Source organism: Rhinichthys klamathensis, unplaced genomic scaffold, assembly GCF_029890125.1.
Source record: "Rhinichthys klamathensis goyatoka isolate OS25496 unplaced genomic scaffold, OSU_Roscu_1.1 h1tg000011l_1, whole genome shotgun sequence".
In the NCBI taxonomy this organism is placed as follows: Eukaryota; Metazoa; Chordata; class Actinopteri; order Cypriniformes; family Leuciscidae; genus Rhinichthys; species Rhinichthys klamathensis.
In genome coordinates this window covers 4,026,339-4,045,910 of record NW_026606564.1, presented here as the reverse complement: position 1 = coordinate 4,045,910, position 19,572 = coordinate 4,026,339, and the positions used below count along the sequence as shown (strand labels likewise).

The window sequence follows — 19,572 nt, the reverse complement described above, 5'->3', positions numbered from 1 at the left end:
GAGCGGCTGCACAATTCTGAAACCTGCAGTTCCACTAATGCTCACAAATCAGAATTTTTATAACAGTAAGCTCTTTTAATGTGGTCGTGATGCTATATTGTGTCATGCTTATCAAAATGAAACTGATAAAAAAAAAACGTAGACCTTGCTACATTGGTATTTAAAAAGTATGCTTATGTTGTACAAACACACGCTGTATTAAGCAGTACAAGTATTGAATGAAAACGTCTTCAAAGTATTTGAATTTGACAAATATTGCATTTATTTCACTTCAGCTGTGGTAAATTATGCAAACACAGCAGGAGCGTTACTACGGGAAGCAGAAAGTGTCCGACTTCACGTCTCCGGTTTCAGCTCTTCACCGACTCGTTGAACGGTTACATCCAGCCGCTGTCAAATTTGAACACATCGTATGCATTTCACACTTTTTCAAATTTTTTGTATATTTAAGCAGACTAAGCAGATGTTATATTTTACTGTGCTTCTCAAACTTTTCAGGATAAGTACCACTTTAATCAAATCAGATCTAAAATGTAATCTGTACAAATCGGTAATGTTTTAATTGCGAATGTTAATTGAATATCATGCAGATTGAGATTTTTATTTCTCACATGCTGTTTGCTTTACTGGGGTCCAGTATGCTTCATAGATGGTCACTGCAGCACTCCAACATATAGTGTATCACAATTGGTTGTGGTTTTGTTTCATGTCCATGTTTTCATGTCTTTTTCCCATTATCATGTGTTTCCCTTGCTCCTTATGTGACCCTGTCATGTGCCTCCTTGTTTCATGTGTCATGTTTTCATTGGTTGTTTGGTTCATGTGTTTCTCTGTTCTGTTTTGTAATTGGTTCATTGGTTGATTACTTTCATTGGTGTGTCTTAAGTCATTAGTCCATGTCATGTTCCCATTGTTCTTTTGTCCAGCTTTGTTCCCTGTTACTGCTATTTGGCGTGGTCAAGGTCATGGTTTGTTCATGTTTATCGCCAAGTCACGTCTTTGTTTATTTTTACATTTGTTCACATATTTGTAAATAGACTGCATATGGGTTCTCATCAAACTTGCCTTAATTGGAATCGTTCCGTGTTTTTCCAAAAAGATTTTTGTTCACATAATTCAGAAATGCACCATGGACCACCTGACTATTTGTGAGCCATTAAAGTGGATTCTCAAAAAAAAAGAAAGAAAAAAAAAGAGGTGGATCTTTCCACCATAGAATGGATGCTCATCCAGTACGGTTTGCATGACACTAACAAGAACCAAATATAGCTGCGACATTCACAATAATGCCACACTTGACTGCACTTGAAAACACACTGCATCACCTCAACGTCGTGTATCCATAGAGCCACTCAATAGATTGTAAGACCGAGATTTAGGTGAACAATTCAATGGGAAGTTATATCTCATTATTGCTGAAAAAAAACCTTTTGTGTCTTTACTCTTTTTTAAAAGCCAGTGGCATAGATGTTTTTTGTTGTGAGACCTTTTTGATATGCTTTCAAACTATTTTCTAACAAAACATGAATAATTTATATAATGTGGTCTGGGGACTCTTTTGTGAATTTTATATCAAATCTAAATGATCAAACTTACTATACAGACATTTTTAAAGTTAAAAAAGACAGATGGTTCGTTTTTGTATTGTGGTTACTTATCTTGTTTTAATGTTGCACCACTTTAAGTTTACTGTTTATTATATTTTTTAAATTAGTTATAAAAAAGATTCTCAGAATGTACAAGTGAATTGTATGTTAAATCATTATGCTTTACTAAAAAGACGTTTGAGTAAAAAAGACAGATGGTCAAATTTTAACATTGTTTTAGTAAAAAAGTTCAAATTCAAGTTTTATGATATACAATTTTGTATATAATTATTTTGTATTATTTAGTAAAATAGACTATGAAAGCTTGCGATTCATGATTTAAATGAACCTCTAATGCTAATTAACCCCATTTCTCTTCTTTACTTCTAGCCATTGAAGCTGCACTGTGAGGTTTGCAGTATCGTGTCCAGCTCTGGCCAGATGTTGGGGCGTGAGGCAGGGACTGAGATCGACCAGTCCTCCTGCATATGGAGAATGAACAACGCACCCAGCCGGGGCTTTGAGAGGGACGTGGGCCGCAGGACGGACCTGAGAGTGGTGTCTCACACTAGTGTTCCTCTGCTAATCCAGAAGCCCCAGCACTTCTTCGGCCAGGGGAACGAGACCGTCTATGTGGTCTGGGGACCCTTGCGCAACATGAGGCAGGATGGCAAGGGCATTGTGTACAACATGCTGCGGCAAGCGGTGGAAAACTACCCACAGGCTCGCATCTACGTCACCACAGAAGAGCGCATGAATTACTGTGACACGGTTTTCAAAAAGGAGACAGGCAAAGACAGGTGAGAGTTTTGTAACCACCTCCTGTAGTCGGCGACATGTTTGTGATGCACTGTGCGTATGGAGGAGGTAATAAATCTGGCCCGGATTCTAAACATCAAGCCACGTTCACATAGCAGCAGAGTCCTGTATTTGAGTCCTTAATATGGTTACATTCACACACAGACCAGTTAACTATTTACAGGAGTGACGACCTCACACACATACATTTTCAGGACTCACAACCCGCATTCTCTGAAAACTTGCACTGTGTTAACAGAACTGGACTTGACAACTAGTTATCCGTCACGTCATACAGTGTGAGAGAGATGCTCTATCTACCTTGTGTTGCTTTTAGTATCTTACTGAAGGTTTTAGATCCAGTCTCTGTTCTCCACTCGAGCGTCTCCTGTCAGTTTTGTGTTCTATGCGCGACTCAAATGCTCCGTTTTCCACCCAGATATAAAAGCTGCTGTCGGTTAATATAGATTTGAAAATAGACAGTATTCGAGAGGCTAAATTGCTGTGTGAATGGGACATCTCGAAACACACATGTGTAAGTAAATGCGGTTGTCAATCCCAAACACTGACAGCTTAAACGTAGCCTTAAAACCGTAAAACGTATTGCATAACTGTACATTAGGAGGTTTCAGGCAGTGGCTCTTATCTGTTATTTAAATTTAAGGAAGTGCAAATAAATTGGTGACAATTTACAAAAGGTTACATTTGTTTACGAATTTCTGTAATAAAAAAAACCTGCTTAATAATATTTGGAAAGCTTTTGTCCACCAATTCAAAGTCATGTGGTGCAACTAACACGCTGAGACATGAACAAAAAACATACAACAGGAAATAATAATAATCAATAAGTGTATTAACTTTTTTTTATGGCAAAGTTGGTTCAGGGTGAATCATTTACCGTCACGTACTGTCAGTTTTAGTTTCTTATTTAGAGTATCATTTAATTAATTTCCATATTAATAAAAAAAACCCATTAAAGGTATAGTTCACCCCAAAATTTAAATTCTGTCAACATTTACTCACCCTCATGGCTGTTGAAGCCTAAAAGATTGTGTGTAATAAATTCTATATTGAATCAAATCAAATATATTTTTTTTCTAAAGCTACTTTTTGTAATGTCTATTTGATGCTTTTCTAATTTAACACAATAATGACTTTAAATTATCTTTTGGGGGTAATTTATCAGCCAGATTTGATGTGTGATTAATTTGCAATTAATTAATCGCCACAACGTGTAATTAATTACATTTTTAAAAAATCAACGCTTGACAGCCTTGACATTTATTAATTAATACAATTTGATGGTTACACCGCATGACATTTTATTTATTAAATTGAATTATTAAATTGTTTAATCCATGTGAAACCAACATGAATACAAAGATTAGAAAGTGTTTTTACTTTAAAAAGTCAGTTCATATATTGGCTTAAGAGCCTTGTTTGAAGAAAAAAAAGTCTTCTTTTTTTATAGGACTTACTGGCAGACATGGATAAATTGATTGAGACAGACTTATGCACCAACATGAATCCCGGTGATTTAATTCGACCGTTTCACACGTCTGAAACCGATGTGTTCTTTGTCCTCTTTAGATACGCAATAACTGTAAAATCTGTAGCCTTCTCTAAAATGCCACTTCAATAATTCAATGTTCTCAGGAAGGCAGAGTAGGTAAACATCTTCCTTGTGTTGTCGTCAACATCCCCGCGGTACCAAAGGTGAGATGCCGTCAGAAGAAATCAATGGATTCTCAAGGTTATTTGAGTTCTGAAGAGCACTCGCTGTGTGCTAATGAGTCTGGCACACTGTGCACTCGTAGCGCAGGAATTAATCAGCTGTTGATATCACTCATTACAGTCATCAGACCATAACATAACAGCCTCATGAATGTTTCATTTGAAGTTGAGCGCTCACAAAGTCAGCAGGTTCGCTGTTACTCTCTAAAAAGTCGCCAAAAAATCTCTATTTCATGGAGAGGCTTAGATTGCATTTGATCAGTCCGACTGAAATGCTGAGATTGTTCTGCCTTTCAAGAGTAATCCCCACATGATAGTCCTAATGCTGTTGTGTTATAGCACAGATAAGAGATATTCCTAAGGAGGGCTGGAGAGGATTATCCTTTATCCTACATCAATTCCTTTAGCAGAAAAGCAAGCAGATAGTGATGTCTCTAACAGCGTGCTGCGGTTTGTACATCCGGTAGGTGAGATGCGGCCATTTATCGCATAGAGAAGAGCCACTTACAGCGTGAGTGTGAGTGAATGCGTGGCCATGAGCAGATGTGTGTGTAATGTCAGTAATAAATCAGCCTTAATAGAGCAGATCGGCATGTCAGGAAACAGTTGGCAGCGAAGCTTTTGTTTTGAATCACATTTTAGGAGCAACCTCGCTCGCAGACAACACCTGCGACTGGACTGTGTAGTTGAGAGGCAGCGAATTATCGCTAACAAAGTCTAAATTCACAGAGGACTGTGGGAGAATTCAAAAGAAGAACTTGTTATATCAGATACTGAGAGTTAAACCGTTAAAAAGGGCAACCATGAATCCCACTTTATATTAGGTGTCTTTAATAACTACTATGTACGTGCATAAAATAATGTTATATTTTGCACTTATTGTGTTCATGTTGTATTGTAAAACACTTGCTGGTATTGAGGTGGGATGCGGGTAAGGTTTGGGACCAGTTTCACGCTCTGGTTAGGTTCTCCTGAGAACTTCAATATAGAGTAGGGTATGGACATGAGAGATTGCAACCTGTCACTTCACACACTTCTGAATCCTTTTGAGGTCTACTCAGACGGTAATGGATTTAATGGCTGTTCGGTTTTGGGGGGAGTGTGAAATAAACAGTATTGATTGTCTTTTTGGTGTATCGGTATATGTCTTTACTGGATTCATTTCTGCACATACAGACTGATGTCAGATTTAGGATTGTGGTTTAGGGGTCAATGACATGATGCTAATCTTTTTTGTTTGTTTTTGAAAGAAGTCTCTTATGCTCACCAAGGCTCAAGTCTCACCAAAAATACGGTAACACTTTACAATAAGGTTTCATTTGTTAACATAATGTATTAACTAACGTGAACTAACCACGAGCAACACATTTGCTACTGTATTTGTTCATCTTTGTTTTAACGTTAGTTAATACAAATACAGTTGTTTATTGTTTGTCCATGTTAGTTCACAGTGCATTAGCTAATGTTAACAAATACAACTTTTGATTTTAAAAATATATTAGTAAGTGTTGAAATCAACATTAACATTAATAAACGCTGCAGTTAATTATTAGTTTGTCAACTAATGCTAACTACCTTATTGTAGAGTGTTACCAAAAATACAGTAAATATTGTGAAATAATATTACAATTTTATTTTCTATGCTACTTGTTTATTTTTATTTTTCTCTGATGGCAAAGCTGAATTTTCAGCAGCCATTACTCTAGTTTTAAGTGTCAAATGTTTAATGTACGTCCCCACCAAGTTTTGCCAAAGTCAATATTGTCCCTGCTACTTTTTGAAAGCTATTGAAAAACTAGCATGCAGAAGTCTTACAACGCCTCTTCAATCCATCTTTCTTCATAATTTAATTCATGCATGGAACACAAAATACATTTGTGCCGCACAGACAAGCCTGATCTATAAACCTTTCCACTCACATATCGGGATTTATAGCTATTATAATTTCGTGAAACCATAATACTTTTTTCTTTCAGGATTCTACGATGAATATAAAGTTCAAAAGAACAGCATTTATCTTTTGTAACATTCCAAATGCCTAAATGCCTTAATGCTTTTTGATCAATTTAATGCATCTTTGCTAAAAACTATATAATTATTTTAAATGACAAAAAATCTTACTGACCCCATACCTCTGAACAGTAGTGTAATTCTTAGGGGGGAAAAAATCCAAAGCTGCGTTTATGCTAATTAATATTTGAAACACTTTTGTCCATGGAATAAAATTCATGAGTTCCAGTCAACATACAGGGGAAAAAACCCCTCAAAATTATCCTCCTGGCTGTGCGTCTGTAACGATAACAATAATGCAAGGGAGAATAAGAAATATGGACCCTAATCCTGTGCAGGAGTTTATTTTTCACAATAAAAAAACTTAATGCACACATGTGCTGAAATTCCATGCATGTAGAAAAGCAAAACTAATCACTCTGTACTTGAAAACAAGACTAAAGTTAATAGTCCAAACAGAGAAAACCGGTTTTCTTCACATTAGAGTCTTTTACAACAGAGATATCCCCAGTAACAAGGACCAGGAGCTGTTTCTGTGGCAAATGCAGAAGCTGGGCTTGAATAGTGAGTTAACACCTGGTATTAAGATGAGTTTTGCTTTTGAGTGAGGCAGTGCAGTGGTAAGAAAGGACCCGGTGCAGTCGTGACTCGTGACAGCGTCAAGGTCAACAAATCTGTTAAAATATTAGATCATTGACCTTTTTTTATGAGAAGTCAAGGTTAGTTCTGGTCACATGGCAATTTTAGAGTCATTACATTTAATGGTGTAAATGTTTTAAACTGTATAAAACCAAAATAAATACAAAGAGTGCTATTATAGGAACTTGACACGTGTTTTAAACTAGATTTTAAAACGTTTTTATACATCTTCTTTAACATGGATACTTTTATCTGTCATTGCCCTTCAGGCATAGATAGAATAATGATTCTCTCACATGATTTGTGATGGAAGACTAGAAAAGTGACGCCAAGCTCAAACTCAGAACACCCTAGCAACTGCAAAGCAACATGCTAAAAGCCTCTCAAAACCCCTTTGCAACAACACCCTGGCAACCACCCATAAGACTCTAGCATCATCGTGTCAAGTTTTGGACTTCAGAAAATGTAAAACTCTAGTAAAACACTGATGGTTTGCTCTTGCATTATATGCTTTGGACATTTGTGTGCTTTATTATTAATCTCTCTTTATTATTAATATCAGTTTTCACATTGTTCAGCACCTAATTCCAGTTTTGAATGCCTGTCAAACACTGAATGAAATCCCAAGAGTACATCAGAACATCCATTTCTGTCTCATTAGTCCAGTGTGAACAATCAATCAGGCCAACAGTGTGAACCAGCAGCAGGGGAAGCGAGCGGCAGACACTCCATTATTTTGAGTGTCAGACATCCACCCATCTGATTGTGAGCAGCAGTGACATTTCAGATATGTGTGATGGCAGCTCTAATGTTGCACATGATGAATGTAAGCTTAAGGTTCCAGGAGAATGATTGCACTCAGTTTGAGCAATTGCGAGCTCTCCTGATACGTTACTGTTCTAAGTGGAAGCAATCTGAGGCTGATTGTCAGTTCTAACAGTAGACATTACAAAAAAGTGCTATAGTAAGATCACTGTTTAATCAGACTTAACACAGGAAGTAAACAACCCAGCTCATTGGGAAAACGTGGCGACATTTTTGCGAAATAATATATCATTGCTGCTTACACAAATGTCCTGTGAGCATCGCTAAACAGATGAAGGTGAATCTTGTAACATATTACTATGTTAGCTGTTGCACTTATCGTGGCAGTTCGTGAAAGAAATGTCCAGTGAATGGCGCTAAAAGTTTAATGCTCTATCACGTAAATAACGTACACCTACACTAAACCCTACATGAAACCTAACCGATAGTGTTAAAGGTGACCTATAATTCAAAATCGAATTTACCTTGGTATAGTCAAATAACAAGAGTTCAGTGCATGGACATGACATAGAGTGAATCTCAAACTGGACTGTTTTGGCGTTCTCATTTAATTCACGTTTATGAAAAACACCCCTGAAAAACGGTCGGTTCTCCACACAATACCGACTGTGACGCAATAGTCGGAATCATTAATATGTACGCCTCCAAATATTTGCATAATGCCAGCCGTCAATGCCAGGCGGAACTGCGCAGCCGAAGCATGGCAGTTGCTCAGTGTGGATGTACACATGAACACAAAAGTATTTTTTAGTTCCTTCATCTGAGCCTCTGAACAAACAATGGGTCAATTTTATTTTCTCTGGAAATTTCCAAACATTTCACCGAGTGTTTCCTCAACTTGGGCCAATACAGAGCTGGCCTCGGATCGAGCTACCAAGCAACACTTTCTGATGTGTAATTGTTCAAGTTCAGACAGGTAATCTTTCTCTCAAAATCGTTCAATACTGTTTATGCATCAGTAAGTCAAGCCAGTGACTAAAATATCAGCTTCACATCGTTTCTTTTAGTAGGATGAAAATAATCGTATTTAAATTGTGAACAAATTATATACAGAAAGCGATCAAAGAACAATCTTTCCACACAGCGCGAGTTTATCTGGACACTTGCCAAACTCGTTATGAAATCAATGATGCACGTTACTGCACAACGAAGCTCTTACTGTATTTACATCATCGTGTTTGCATTGGTGAAAGCAGAGAGAGTGCAGAAACTGCTTTGCAATGATAAGATCTTCATTCTCGCGATCAACACACTGTCATCTGCTCAATGCTCACCATGGCAACATTTTATGTGATGGGAATAGATCTAAATACTTTAAAAACATCTCACGATTCGTTCATCTCGATAGCTGTTATAGTAAAAACGTATAATAGCAGTAGTAAAAGTATTCGGGAGAGAGTTTCACATGTAATGCGTTGCTATTTCATATGCAAGCATGTCAGCCAATCACAGCAGTGGCCGCGGTTACACTGAATCCCACAGCAGACACGCCCCTTCAAACAGAGTGTTCAAATCAGAGGCTAAAAGCAGGCTAGGAAAAATGCCATTTATTTCTAAATTATGAATATTTTTTATCTAAAAAACATACTAACATTATAAGGGTAACCCAGGAAACATTATAAAATAATAAAAAACAACATTCTAGGGCACCTTTAACGAAAGAAAACGTGAGATAACAGTACATAACTGAAGCCACTATTTGCTTGCTTCTACAAGTCTTTGGAGTCTTGTATTGTGATCAGTGTTTTGCGGGACTCAAATCCAAGCACTGCGCATCTGCAAATGGAATAAAAGTTGTTGGTGTTTTTCTGCCAATAGTGTTCAATTCTGCAGTGAATTTTTTGTATAGGTACGTTTTTGGAGTTATGCGTAGGTAGAGGCATGCATTGCCAAATGCCAATGAGGCAATATTGGAAGTCAAAGTGAAAAATGATTTCAGCTGTGAAAATGTAATTTGTAATATGAATGTAGAAGATTCTTGGATATTGTTGATACAATGCAAGCACCACGGGTTCAATGGCCATTGGATACTCAAGGCTTTAGCCCAGACCTCTGTGGATGCAAATGGAGCATTCCTTTGATTCAATGTTGGAAATTTTGCCATATACTTTAAAATACCACTGGAGTCTGGAGACAAAAACTGTATCAGCATCAGGTATACCTGAACGTTTTCTTGCTATTTAAAAAAAGAACACAAGAAGTGTGTCCCTGCAGCCTTTCTGTAGAACAAATAGCTATAAAGGTGACCGTTATTATAATATTATGGTGTTCTTGATCTTTCAAGATGGCGCCTGTGTGTTGGCTTGCCGTCTGTTGCTCTCGTTGTTTCTTCTCTGCTTGTTTGCTGTGTTTGTAAACTGCTGTACGCGACTAGTCTACGCCCGTCAAGCTCTCCTAGACATCCGTTTCTCTGTTGTGGACTCATTCACAAACTCGCACACCTTGGACGTGGACTGCCCCTTCTACAAATTGCACGAGCCACTCCGAACGGTCATCCTGCACGATATCCGCCAGTGGCCACTTAACACCTCGCGGAGAAAGCGAAGGAGGAAACGAGGAACCCGCGGAGGATTAATCGCAAAACTGAAGGCTTATTTAAGAGCTGGCATTTCGTTTCGGTGCCCGCTGGATGCTGTTTTGCTGAGTCATGTCACTCGGGCCTGATCTCCACAGTGTTGGCCTCTGCTTCCGGTAGCACGGAGTTAATCACGGAAATCTGCACTCATTGAGAAAAGCGTCTTCATCTCACGTTACTATTCCTCCACCTAAGATGGCATTAATAAACGCCCGCTCTGTGGTGAATAAGACCTTTTTATTAAATGACTTCTACTCTTCACATAACTTGGATTTAATGTTTATCACAGAATCCGGGATAAAGGTTGGTGATTTAACTCCCTTCTCAGAACTGGTTCCAGCCAACTCTCCTAACTCTCCTCGTCCTAATGGACGTGGGGGTGGGATTATAACAATTTTAAATAACTCTCTCTCCTCACACTGCCAGTTTGTCCCTGTAACGGCCTTGCCCAGCTTTGAAGCTCAGCTTCTCCACCTAGACTGGAATGGTCCTGTCTGTCTAGGGGTGATATACCACCCTCCACATTCGACTAAGGATTTTATACAGCAATTTACTGAGCTTATCGGCAATATTGCCTCAAACTATGATCGCTTCCTACTGGTGGGCGATTTTAATATTCACGTTTGCTGTCTCTCAAATTCCTTGTCGCAGGAGTTTCTTAATTTAATAGATGCTTTTAATCTATCACAGTGGATCAAAAACTCTACTCATATTCAGGGCCACACGTTGGATCTTGTACTATCTTATCGATGTCAGTGATATTGTGTTCTCAGATTTTCTGCTCTCTGTCCGGAAGCCTATTTAAGGCCCTGTTTACACCAAAATGATTCCGGGTGAAAACGTAATAATATTTTATCGGATGTGCCTTTCGTTTACACGGCGACGGCGTTTTTGGGGCTTAAAAACGCAAAAAGTGAAACCACCCTCCAAAGTGGAAATCTTAAAAACGCTCCACCGTCGCGTTTCCGTCTAAACGGGTAAAAACGCAAATCTGCTCATGGCGGCTCTCGTCGCGTACGCATTTACGTCACAGGCATGCGCCAGTACAGGAAAATAACAACCAACATGTCGGATTATTTCCATACGTCGGACCTTCAAGTTGCCCTAGCAGCTCTGATAAACGTCCAAGAGTCTTTTCAATTTCGCGCTACTAGGGAGAGAAGTAGAAGGAAGGTTGTACGCAGGCGCACGGACTTGTTGTTGTTGTTGTGTGGCAGTGCTTCACATTGCCACCTAGCCGCCTGGAGTGCATACTACATCGCATTTCTAACACTTTTGCGTCTCCATATGCACGCAGATTTCCCGCCCATAACGCTAGTCTAAACGCAGAATAAAAAGTGAAAACGAAACGCCACTTTTGCGTTTTCTCTTCAGATCGTTTCCGTGTAAACATGGCCTTATTCTCACTGTCTCTTCCGGAGCTTTCTCAACTCACTATTGCACCTGTTACATTGTCGCAGTTCTACTCTCCACAGTTTAGCACAAACTTCGAACTGTGCTTTGCTGAACTATGCTCACACTTGCACTTGGATCAACCATTATCTGACCTGGATGCGGATCAACATTTTAGCCTTTCAAATTCTGCTTGGCTTAAGGTAGCAAATGTGACTGCTCCCCTTAAGCCTCACAAGTGCAAACCAAAATCTGAACTGTGGCAAAACTCTGACACTCGTCAGCAAAGACAAATTTGTAGAAAGGCTGAACACAAATGGAAACGGGACAGGCTACTTGTCTCATTTCAAATGTTCAAAGACTCTCGTATATCATACCAGAATGCTGAAGTCTGCAAAAGCTGCTTATTTTTCTAACTTAATTGAATCCAATCACCCAAAGGTTCTGTTTTCAGTCATTCAGTCTGTTGTAAATCTATCTGTTAACACATTGTCTGTAGCCACAGGCTTATTTATGTATTTACTTATTTAAATTCTATGTGAAGACTTCCATAGATTTTTAATTAACAAAATCACTAAATTAAGACTTAGTGTCTGCCCTAATTTAACTGTCCCCCCAATCTTGACACCTGTTTCTGGTTTTTGGGAGGTTTTTGATCCTATCAACCTCCAGACACTGAAGGACGTGACTGTCAAGCTCAAACCTTCATTTTGTCCCATTGATATCATTCACCCGAGATTTTTAAAATGAATCATTGATTCGGTTGGGCCATGGTATCTTTTATCAACAAGTGTCTCAAAATGGGCTCTGTTCCTGCCAATCTTAAAGTGGCTACGGTCACTCCTCTGCCCAAGAAGCCTTCACTGGATCCTTCTGTTTTAAAAAATGACTGGCCTATCTCTGTCTTACCTTTCATTTCTAAGTTATTGGAGAAAATTGTGCTGGATCAACTCCAACACTTCGTCAAATAATTGTATCAATGAGGTTTTTCAATCTGGTTTTAGGACTGCTTATAGCACTGAGTCCGCCCTCCTGAGAGTGCTAAACGATATTTATCTCTCTACTGATTCTGGAGATACTTGAGGTCATCGTTTTTGGGCCAAACGAAAACTCTCAGTGTATTTAGGGAGTCTTTCTGATTTTAAATCCCCAGGAGTGCGGAACTTAGGTGTTCTTGTTGACCTGCCTTTAAAATTTGACAAACACATTTCATCCGTAATCAGTTCCAGTTTCTACCAACTTCGTCTACTGTCTAAAATCAAAGGCTTTCTCACTCCGAAAACTCTGGAAATGGCTGTTCATGTATTTATTACGTGTCGGCTAGATTACTGCAATTTCTTATATTGCGGTATATCAAGTTCTCAAATTGCCCGTCTTCAGTTAGTCCAAAATGCTACGGCCAGACTTATTCATAAGTGTCGCAAATATGATCACATCTCTCCAATTCTCAAATCTCTACACTGGCTACCAGTTCGACAGAGAATAGATTTTAAAATTCTGCTCTTTGTTTTTAAATCTCTACATAACATAGCTCCTGCCTATCTCTCTGTACTTGTTCATCCTTACACTCCGTCCAGAAGCCTAAGATCCCCAGGGGCGGAGTGGCAATCGGGAGAGTCGGGGCTTTTCCCAGTGGGCCGGTAGTGTTTCGCGAGGGCCGGTCTGATAATAGTTATACATTGCAAGTTCTTAGCAAAACACCATCCGGCGGCCTGGTGTGCGGCTGCTGCCCGCTGGTCAAACTGTGTAGATAATAAATGCATCGATCCGCAAATCTTGTTTGAGTTCTTCAATGGTCTAGTGGTAGATATTTTGCCAAGCGTGTCAGAGGTTACGGGTTCTAATCCGCACTCGTATAGTTTTTTTTTTCTCTCTCATCAAAACCAAATATGTTCATCAGTGGTTAAGTCTATATCAAGCAGGGACACGTTTGTGTGCATTTTATTTTGTGATCTCACCGGAACGAATAGAGAGTCTCCGCAATGGCGATAGATTGAAGAGCGCGTCCGAGTGAAGACTGTGCGCGAGCCACAAGAGAACACTGAACCCATGCAACTGATGAGCGAGCGCTCAGCTTGATTTCAAAAACAACAGATTTAAGCGCTAGATCTCTTATTTAATAGCGAACTAAATGAATGCTCTGCTAGGTAACTGGAGGTGTTTTATTTATTTGTATTAGGTACATCCGACCGTGCCTCAAAAAGTGGATGGGGACAATATCGATCCTGAGAAAAAGTGGTGGGGACATGACCCATCCGTCCCACCCGCAAATTACGCCTATGACACGACTTCACTGGATCTAAACAAATCAATCTAACCGTAGATGTTACCAGTAGCGGTGGTTTTCTTAATCTATTTACAATAATTTTGCAAGGGTTCTATGACATTAATATGTTTTTTACCAAAATGTTTTTACATATTTTTTACCCCCTCACCCATTTTATTTCTAAAGCACGTTTAAAAAAACAACACGAGTTAACCACTTGTAACTAACAACAGTTAAAAGCAGCAGAGAAGAGATAGGTCTTCAACATAGATTTAAAACACTCAATTAGATGACTGGATTTAATGTGTAAAGGGAGACTATTCCAAAGCAGGGAGACGCAGTGCTGCCACCGCAAATGAAGCCACACTCGTATGAAGCCACACTCGAGAGATACTGGAACATTTCCTGGTGCCAGTCAACAGTCTGGCTGCAGCATTCTGCACCAGCTGCAGCTGTGAAAGCAACTTCTTAGACAACCCCAAATATAGAGAATTACAGTAATCCAATATGGACGAAATGAATGCATGGATCACAATTTCCATTTCTTTAAAAGACTGGAAGCCTTTCAATTTGGCAATACCCCTCAATTGAAAAAAGCTACCCTTATACCACAGCATTTATTTGATTATCGAATTTCAATTCGGAATTGAAAATCACACAAAGGCTCCAATCCTGAGTATTAACATCAGAGGCTAAAGGGCCCAAATCAAGTGAAAGCTGATTGGCTACCTTTGATGGGCCAAAAATCACCACTTCGTATTTAGACTCGTTCAGTCGAGGGAAACTTGATGCCATCCACAGCTTTATTTCGTCCAGACAGGCAAGCAAAATTGACCATTTCGAGATGTCATTAGATTTCAATGGAAAATACAACTGGATATCATCTGCATAAAAATGGTATGCTACACCATGCTTTTGACAGATTAATCCTAGAGGGGGCATATATAAGGAAAACAAGACAGGGTCGAGACACGAACCTTGAGGGACCCCAGAAACAATGGGAGGAGCAAGGGTTCTCCCCTGTAAATATGATGAAATCCACTTTAATACAATCCCCTTAATGCCTACCCACTGACTCAAAGGTTTAAGTTATTAAGCTGTTTAAATAGGTCAGTCCGAAGTAGAAGTAAAAGTAAAAATAGTTGCTGGAATTACTAAAGTTTGCGAAGATCGCAGAGTTATGTCTTAATAACACTGCAAAGATATTGAAGAGCTTGTGTTGTGTATATTCCACTTTATGTGTGATATTTGCTGCTTATTAAACCTGTCAGTGATATGGAACAATAAAGTCGATTTACTGCCGCATTTACATGCAGCTGATACAAAATTTGCAGTGTGTACATGGCCATTGGTCCTCTTAGCAGGATGAAAAATAAAGCCTTTATGGGAATTTTGAATTGAAAGCGATTGGTTTATAATCTGAAGCTGTCAATCATTTCAGTATGAGCTCACGGGACCTGCATTCTCTCGAAAACTCTACAATCAAAGAAGACTAGTTTGCGGTAAATCTCTTATTTGCATCTAAAGGCTATAATGACATGATTGCGAAAGTGTAGAACTCAGTGAGCACGTGCTAAACACATCTTCAGCACAATGACTCTTGTGTCTCAAAAGACATGTCTGGTATTGGCTACATTGCACAACACTGCTAAGGCACATTGCAATTAGTATTTGTAAAAGTAATTGTGTGCACATCCCACCTTCTGGCAGGTGCAGGACAAAAGGAACTTACTAAAGTGAAAAAAATGGTGGACACATTTGATGAAGGCCTTACAATCAACTGACCCACCATGTGATTTCAATTAGTTTGATTAGGTCTAAAAAGCCTAATAGCCCCACACATAACTCAATTAAGGGAACACTTACATACGGGTATTAACAAACTTATACATCTCAAAAGGGGGCATTTAAAATTCAATATCCCCAAAGTAGTACATAACAGAGCTATTCACAAAAAAAAAAAAAAAAGAGTAAAAAGGAAAAACAATAAGTGGAAGAATCAGTTCCATATATACAACCCCAAACAATTAAAGAACATTACTACACATATTCATAAAACCTGCTGCAATGTAGTCAGTACAGAAATATATTTATTTATAAGAATGGTTTTATATCAAACTCTTCATTAAGATCACAGGGAGACATTGTTTTTAAATAATGAATCCAAAAAGTTTCCCGTTGGAGAAGCCTTTTATCATGATCTCCCCCCTCTAGACGGTTTGTTGACCCACTCCACCCCGAAATATCTGTGGGCGCTAACATTATGCCCGGCTAGTTTTAAATAAGCGGCGACAGGACTGCGCTCATCCCCTGTTCTAAGGTTATTTCTGTGCTCACTGATTCTGATCCGTAGCGCTCTCATTGTTTTGCCCACATATGCTAAGCCACATCATGGGCAGCGAATTAAATAAATAACATATGTGGTGCTACATGTAATGACACCGCGAATGGATGTTGTCTTGCCAGTGTGTGGATGATTAAAATGTTTGCATTTATGCGTGTACGAGCACTGGACACAACTGCCACATTTATAGTTACCAGCTGGCATACTAAGAAAGGACGTCGTAGGTTGCGGATGTGTATAATTTTTAACTAGGTCGTCTTTTAAGTTAGGGGCACGCTTAAAAACAAGCTTAGGTTTTTCTGGAAAAACTCATTAGTTTAGGGTCTGAATCAATAATGTGCCAATGCTTGTAGAAAGATTTAATAAATTCTGACACAAGTGGGGAATATTTTACGCAACATAAAGGGGACGTGTTTGGATTTTTAGTGCGCTTATTTGATGGAAGACACTCATCTTGTGTTATCTGATCAAAACGTTTTATGGCCGAATCAACCCAATCTTGTTTATAACCTCTATTGAGAAATCTTTTTGTCAAGTCTGCAGCCTGCGTTGAGTAAGATGTGTTGTCGTTGCATATTCTACGTACTGATCGGAAGACTTTTGACCAACGGCATGGGATGAAAACTATCCCCATGCAATATAGTATTGCGATCCGTGGGGCTTGCGAAAAAGATCAGTTTTCATGGTCGTGCCATCTTTGTATACCTGAATATCCAGGAAACTGATGCAATGTTTATTGTATTCCAAAGTAAGTTTCAAATGTTCATACAAGAGTTAAGATACGCATGGAAGCCCATTAATCAATCTACTGTGCAGTCAATAATCAGAAAAATATCATCGATAAACTGCTTGTAGAATAAGATCTTAGGATGGAATGGGTTTCTCTGGTGCAGCACAAATTGGTTTTCAAAGAGACCCATATATAAGCAGGCATAGTTAGGAGCCATTTTACTTCAAATGGCAGTGCCTTTTTTTTGTATATAGAACTTATCTTGAAAACGAAAAAAGTTATTGGTCAGAACTATATTAGTCAAGCATGCACTCAGTGCTGAGTTTTGGCTCATATAATGCAATAATCTTCACTTTTCACAATTAGCTAATTGTGGCAGCTGTAATTGTATTCACAATTATTTTTGTTATTAATTGTTCAGCTCTATGAAAAAGACAAAGTAACCAAACATTCGGGACATTACTAAAAACATTCAGGGCTTAAGCCCCATCTGTCAGGGAGAGACGCGGATTAAATTGCTGGTGCAACACAAACGTTTATTTTATCCTCAATGAGCACAGAATTGTTTGATGAAGTCTTTGAACAGAATCGACTCAAAAGAGTGATTCATTTGTAAATGAGCATCGCTCATGCCCATACAAAGGACACAGCGCGCTTGGAATAAACTCATTTAACAACGTATTGCATTAAAATAAAGTAACGAGAGGAACGTCGCCCAACGTAACAAAGTAAAAGTACACCTTGTGTCCCTGACAGGAAAATACCCTGCTGCGCGATCTGTGACAGTAGGCGCGGCGTCATACTACACATTAGAATTGCGCGAAAATATAACGATATTCGAAAAAGCTATTTATGATCCCAACCCAACTTTGATTAACGGCGATATTTTTTTTATCGCCCGATAAGAGTCTCACGTTAACGCAGCACGTTAACGCCGATAACGGCCCAGCACTAGTTCCTTCTGATCTTTCTTCCTCTCTGCTTTCATTATCCTTTATTTCTACCCTTTTTTTTTTGCCTTTTCACCTTTCCTTGTTTCCTCCCAGACCACGTGTAAACCTTTTTTTCCTAATCTCTGTATCTGAACAGTACCTGCAGTGCGTTGGGCCAGGCAGAATCTTCCAGACTGAGTTCTTTTATCTTAAATGTCGCACATTTACCGGTTCACTGTCATGCTGTGTGTGGGGCAGGCCCGGTAAACTATGTGCAGATAACAGAGGACAGTCCTACTAAATCACACTGTCACATTACCTTGTTGCCATGATAGTCCTGTTGACCTCTGTGTTGCTAAGTCACTGCAGATATTACTGATAATCGGAGACTCCATTTTGTGGATTGTTCACTTTGTTTGCCACCACCATTTTACCTGTTACATCTTTTTAATTGCTTTATTACAACTTTATTACACTGTAATACTTAGTTGTACTTTCTGTGTGTGTCTATAAAATATGCATCATGGTGGCTGTTTTATTATGAACAGTAATTGCTATCAATTGTTCAAAAAGACTGAAATTAAAGCCCCTTAATGAAGAGAAATTACACATTCCGCATCAGTGGATATGTACTGGTCTATTGGCTTTTTAGTTACCAAGCAATGTAGAAACTTGCCGTATTAGTACATAATTAATTTACCTTCACAGAATGCTAACCTATAGTCCTATCAGAATTTGAAGTCTAAACTGTCCATTTTTATATCATCATTTAACAGGCAGGTTTAAATGCTACATTTAATTGCCTAGAAAGACTCTTGTTCTCATCAACAGTTGTCAAGTAGTCACAATTCTGTCTCGGGAAATCATTGGTCGGCTTCCGCTCTATGCCTAATTGAATCAGACCCTTTTACCCGCCATATTAATGAGTGCACCTGCACATCACACAATATAAAGTGACAGTATAATGGCATTAGAGATGATTAGATCTGCTGACTGTTTGGTTTGAAATAATTAGGCTAAATACACTTTATGTTCAAACACACTGAGTGGACTTTAAACGTAGCCACGATGAGCAAGTTGCCAAGATGCAGCTCTAAAAAACAAAAGCATATTTGAAACACTGTAGACACCATGTTGTAAGAGTCAATTGTGCTCTTTCAGGTCCTAATGACTCAAAGTGTACATATAGTAGTTTTAATTGGAACTGGAAGCTTGGAGGCATTTTAAAAATGATACTATAAATAGTCCTTTCAGGCTTTGCTTGACTTATTTACTTATGGAGGATGAGAATAAAACGCAGCTGGCTTAGGAGCATTCAGAAATGTGCTGCATTAAATCAGGCTTCATTCTTTGAATGCTGTTTAATACAGCCGAGATGATAAGCCATATATCATCATTCTAATCTTGATAATTCCTTTCTGGTTAATTACATTTTTCTTTTGGTTATTGCAATGTGACTCATGCTGTTTTTTGAGCATCTTACACCATGATTGTTGCATTTTTAAGACAGCATGTTAAGTTAAAATTAGTTCTTCTTTTAAAAATGAGTTCTGGTCTATTCCATTGAGCTCCATTCATCTATCACGTTACGAAGCACACAAAGACACATATATCACTGGAACAGTCTTTAATTCAAAACTCACAGTACAGGCAGGAAAAACTCAGGGAATCACAGGAGAAACAAACCACTGACAAATAACTGAACTGAACTGAATAATTGAAGACAAATAACTGAACAGAA

At 38.7% G+C, this 19,572-nt stretch overlaps 1 protein-coding gene across 1 annotated transcript in view; it reads left to right on the top strand.

Annotated features, from left to right (window-relative positions):
* Positions 1–19,572, top strand: part of st6galnac3 (ST6 (alpha-N-acetyl-neuraminyl-2,3-beta-galactosyl-1,3)-N-acetylgalactosaminide alpha-2,6-sialyltransferase 3) — a 94,849-nt gene that overhangs the window by 53,635 nt on the left and 21,642 nt on the right. The window contains exon 3 of the mRNA XM_056264396.1: positions 1,977–2,386. Coding sequence (XP_056120371.1) covers positions 1,977–2,386 — 410 coding nt within the window. The remainder of the gene's footprint in view (positions 1–1,976; positions 2,387–19,572) is intronic.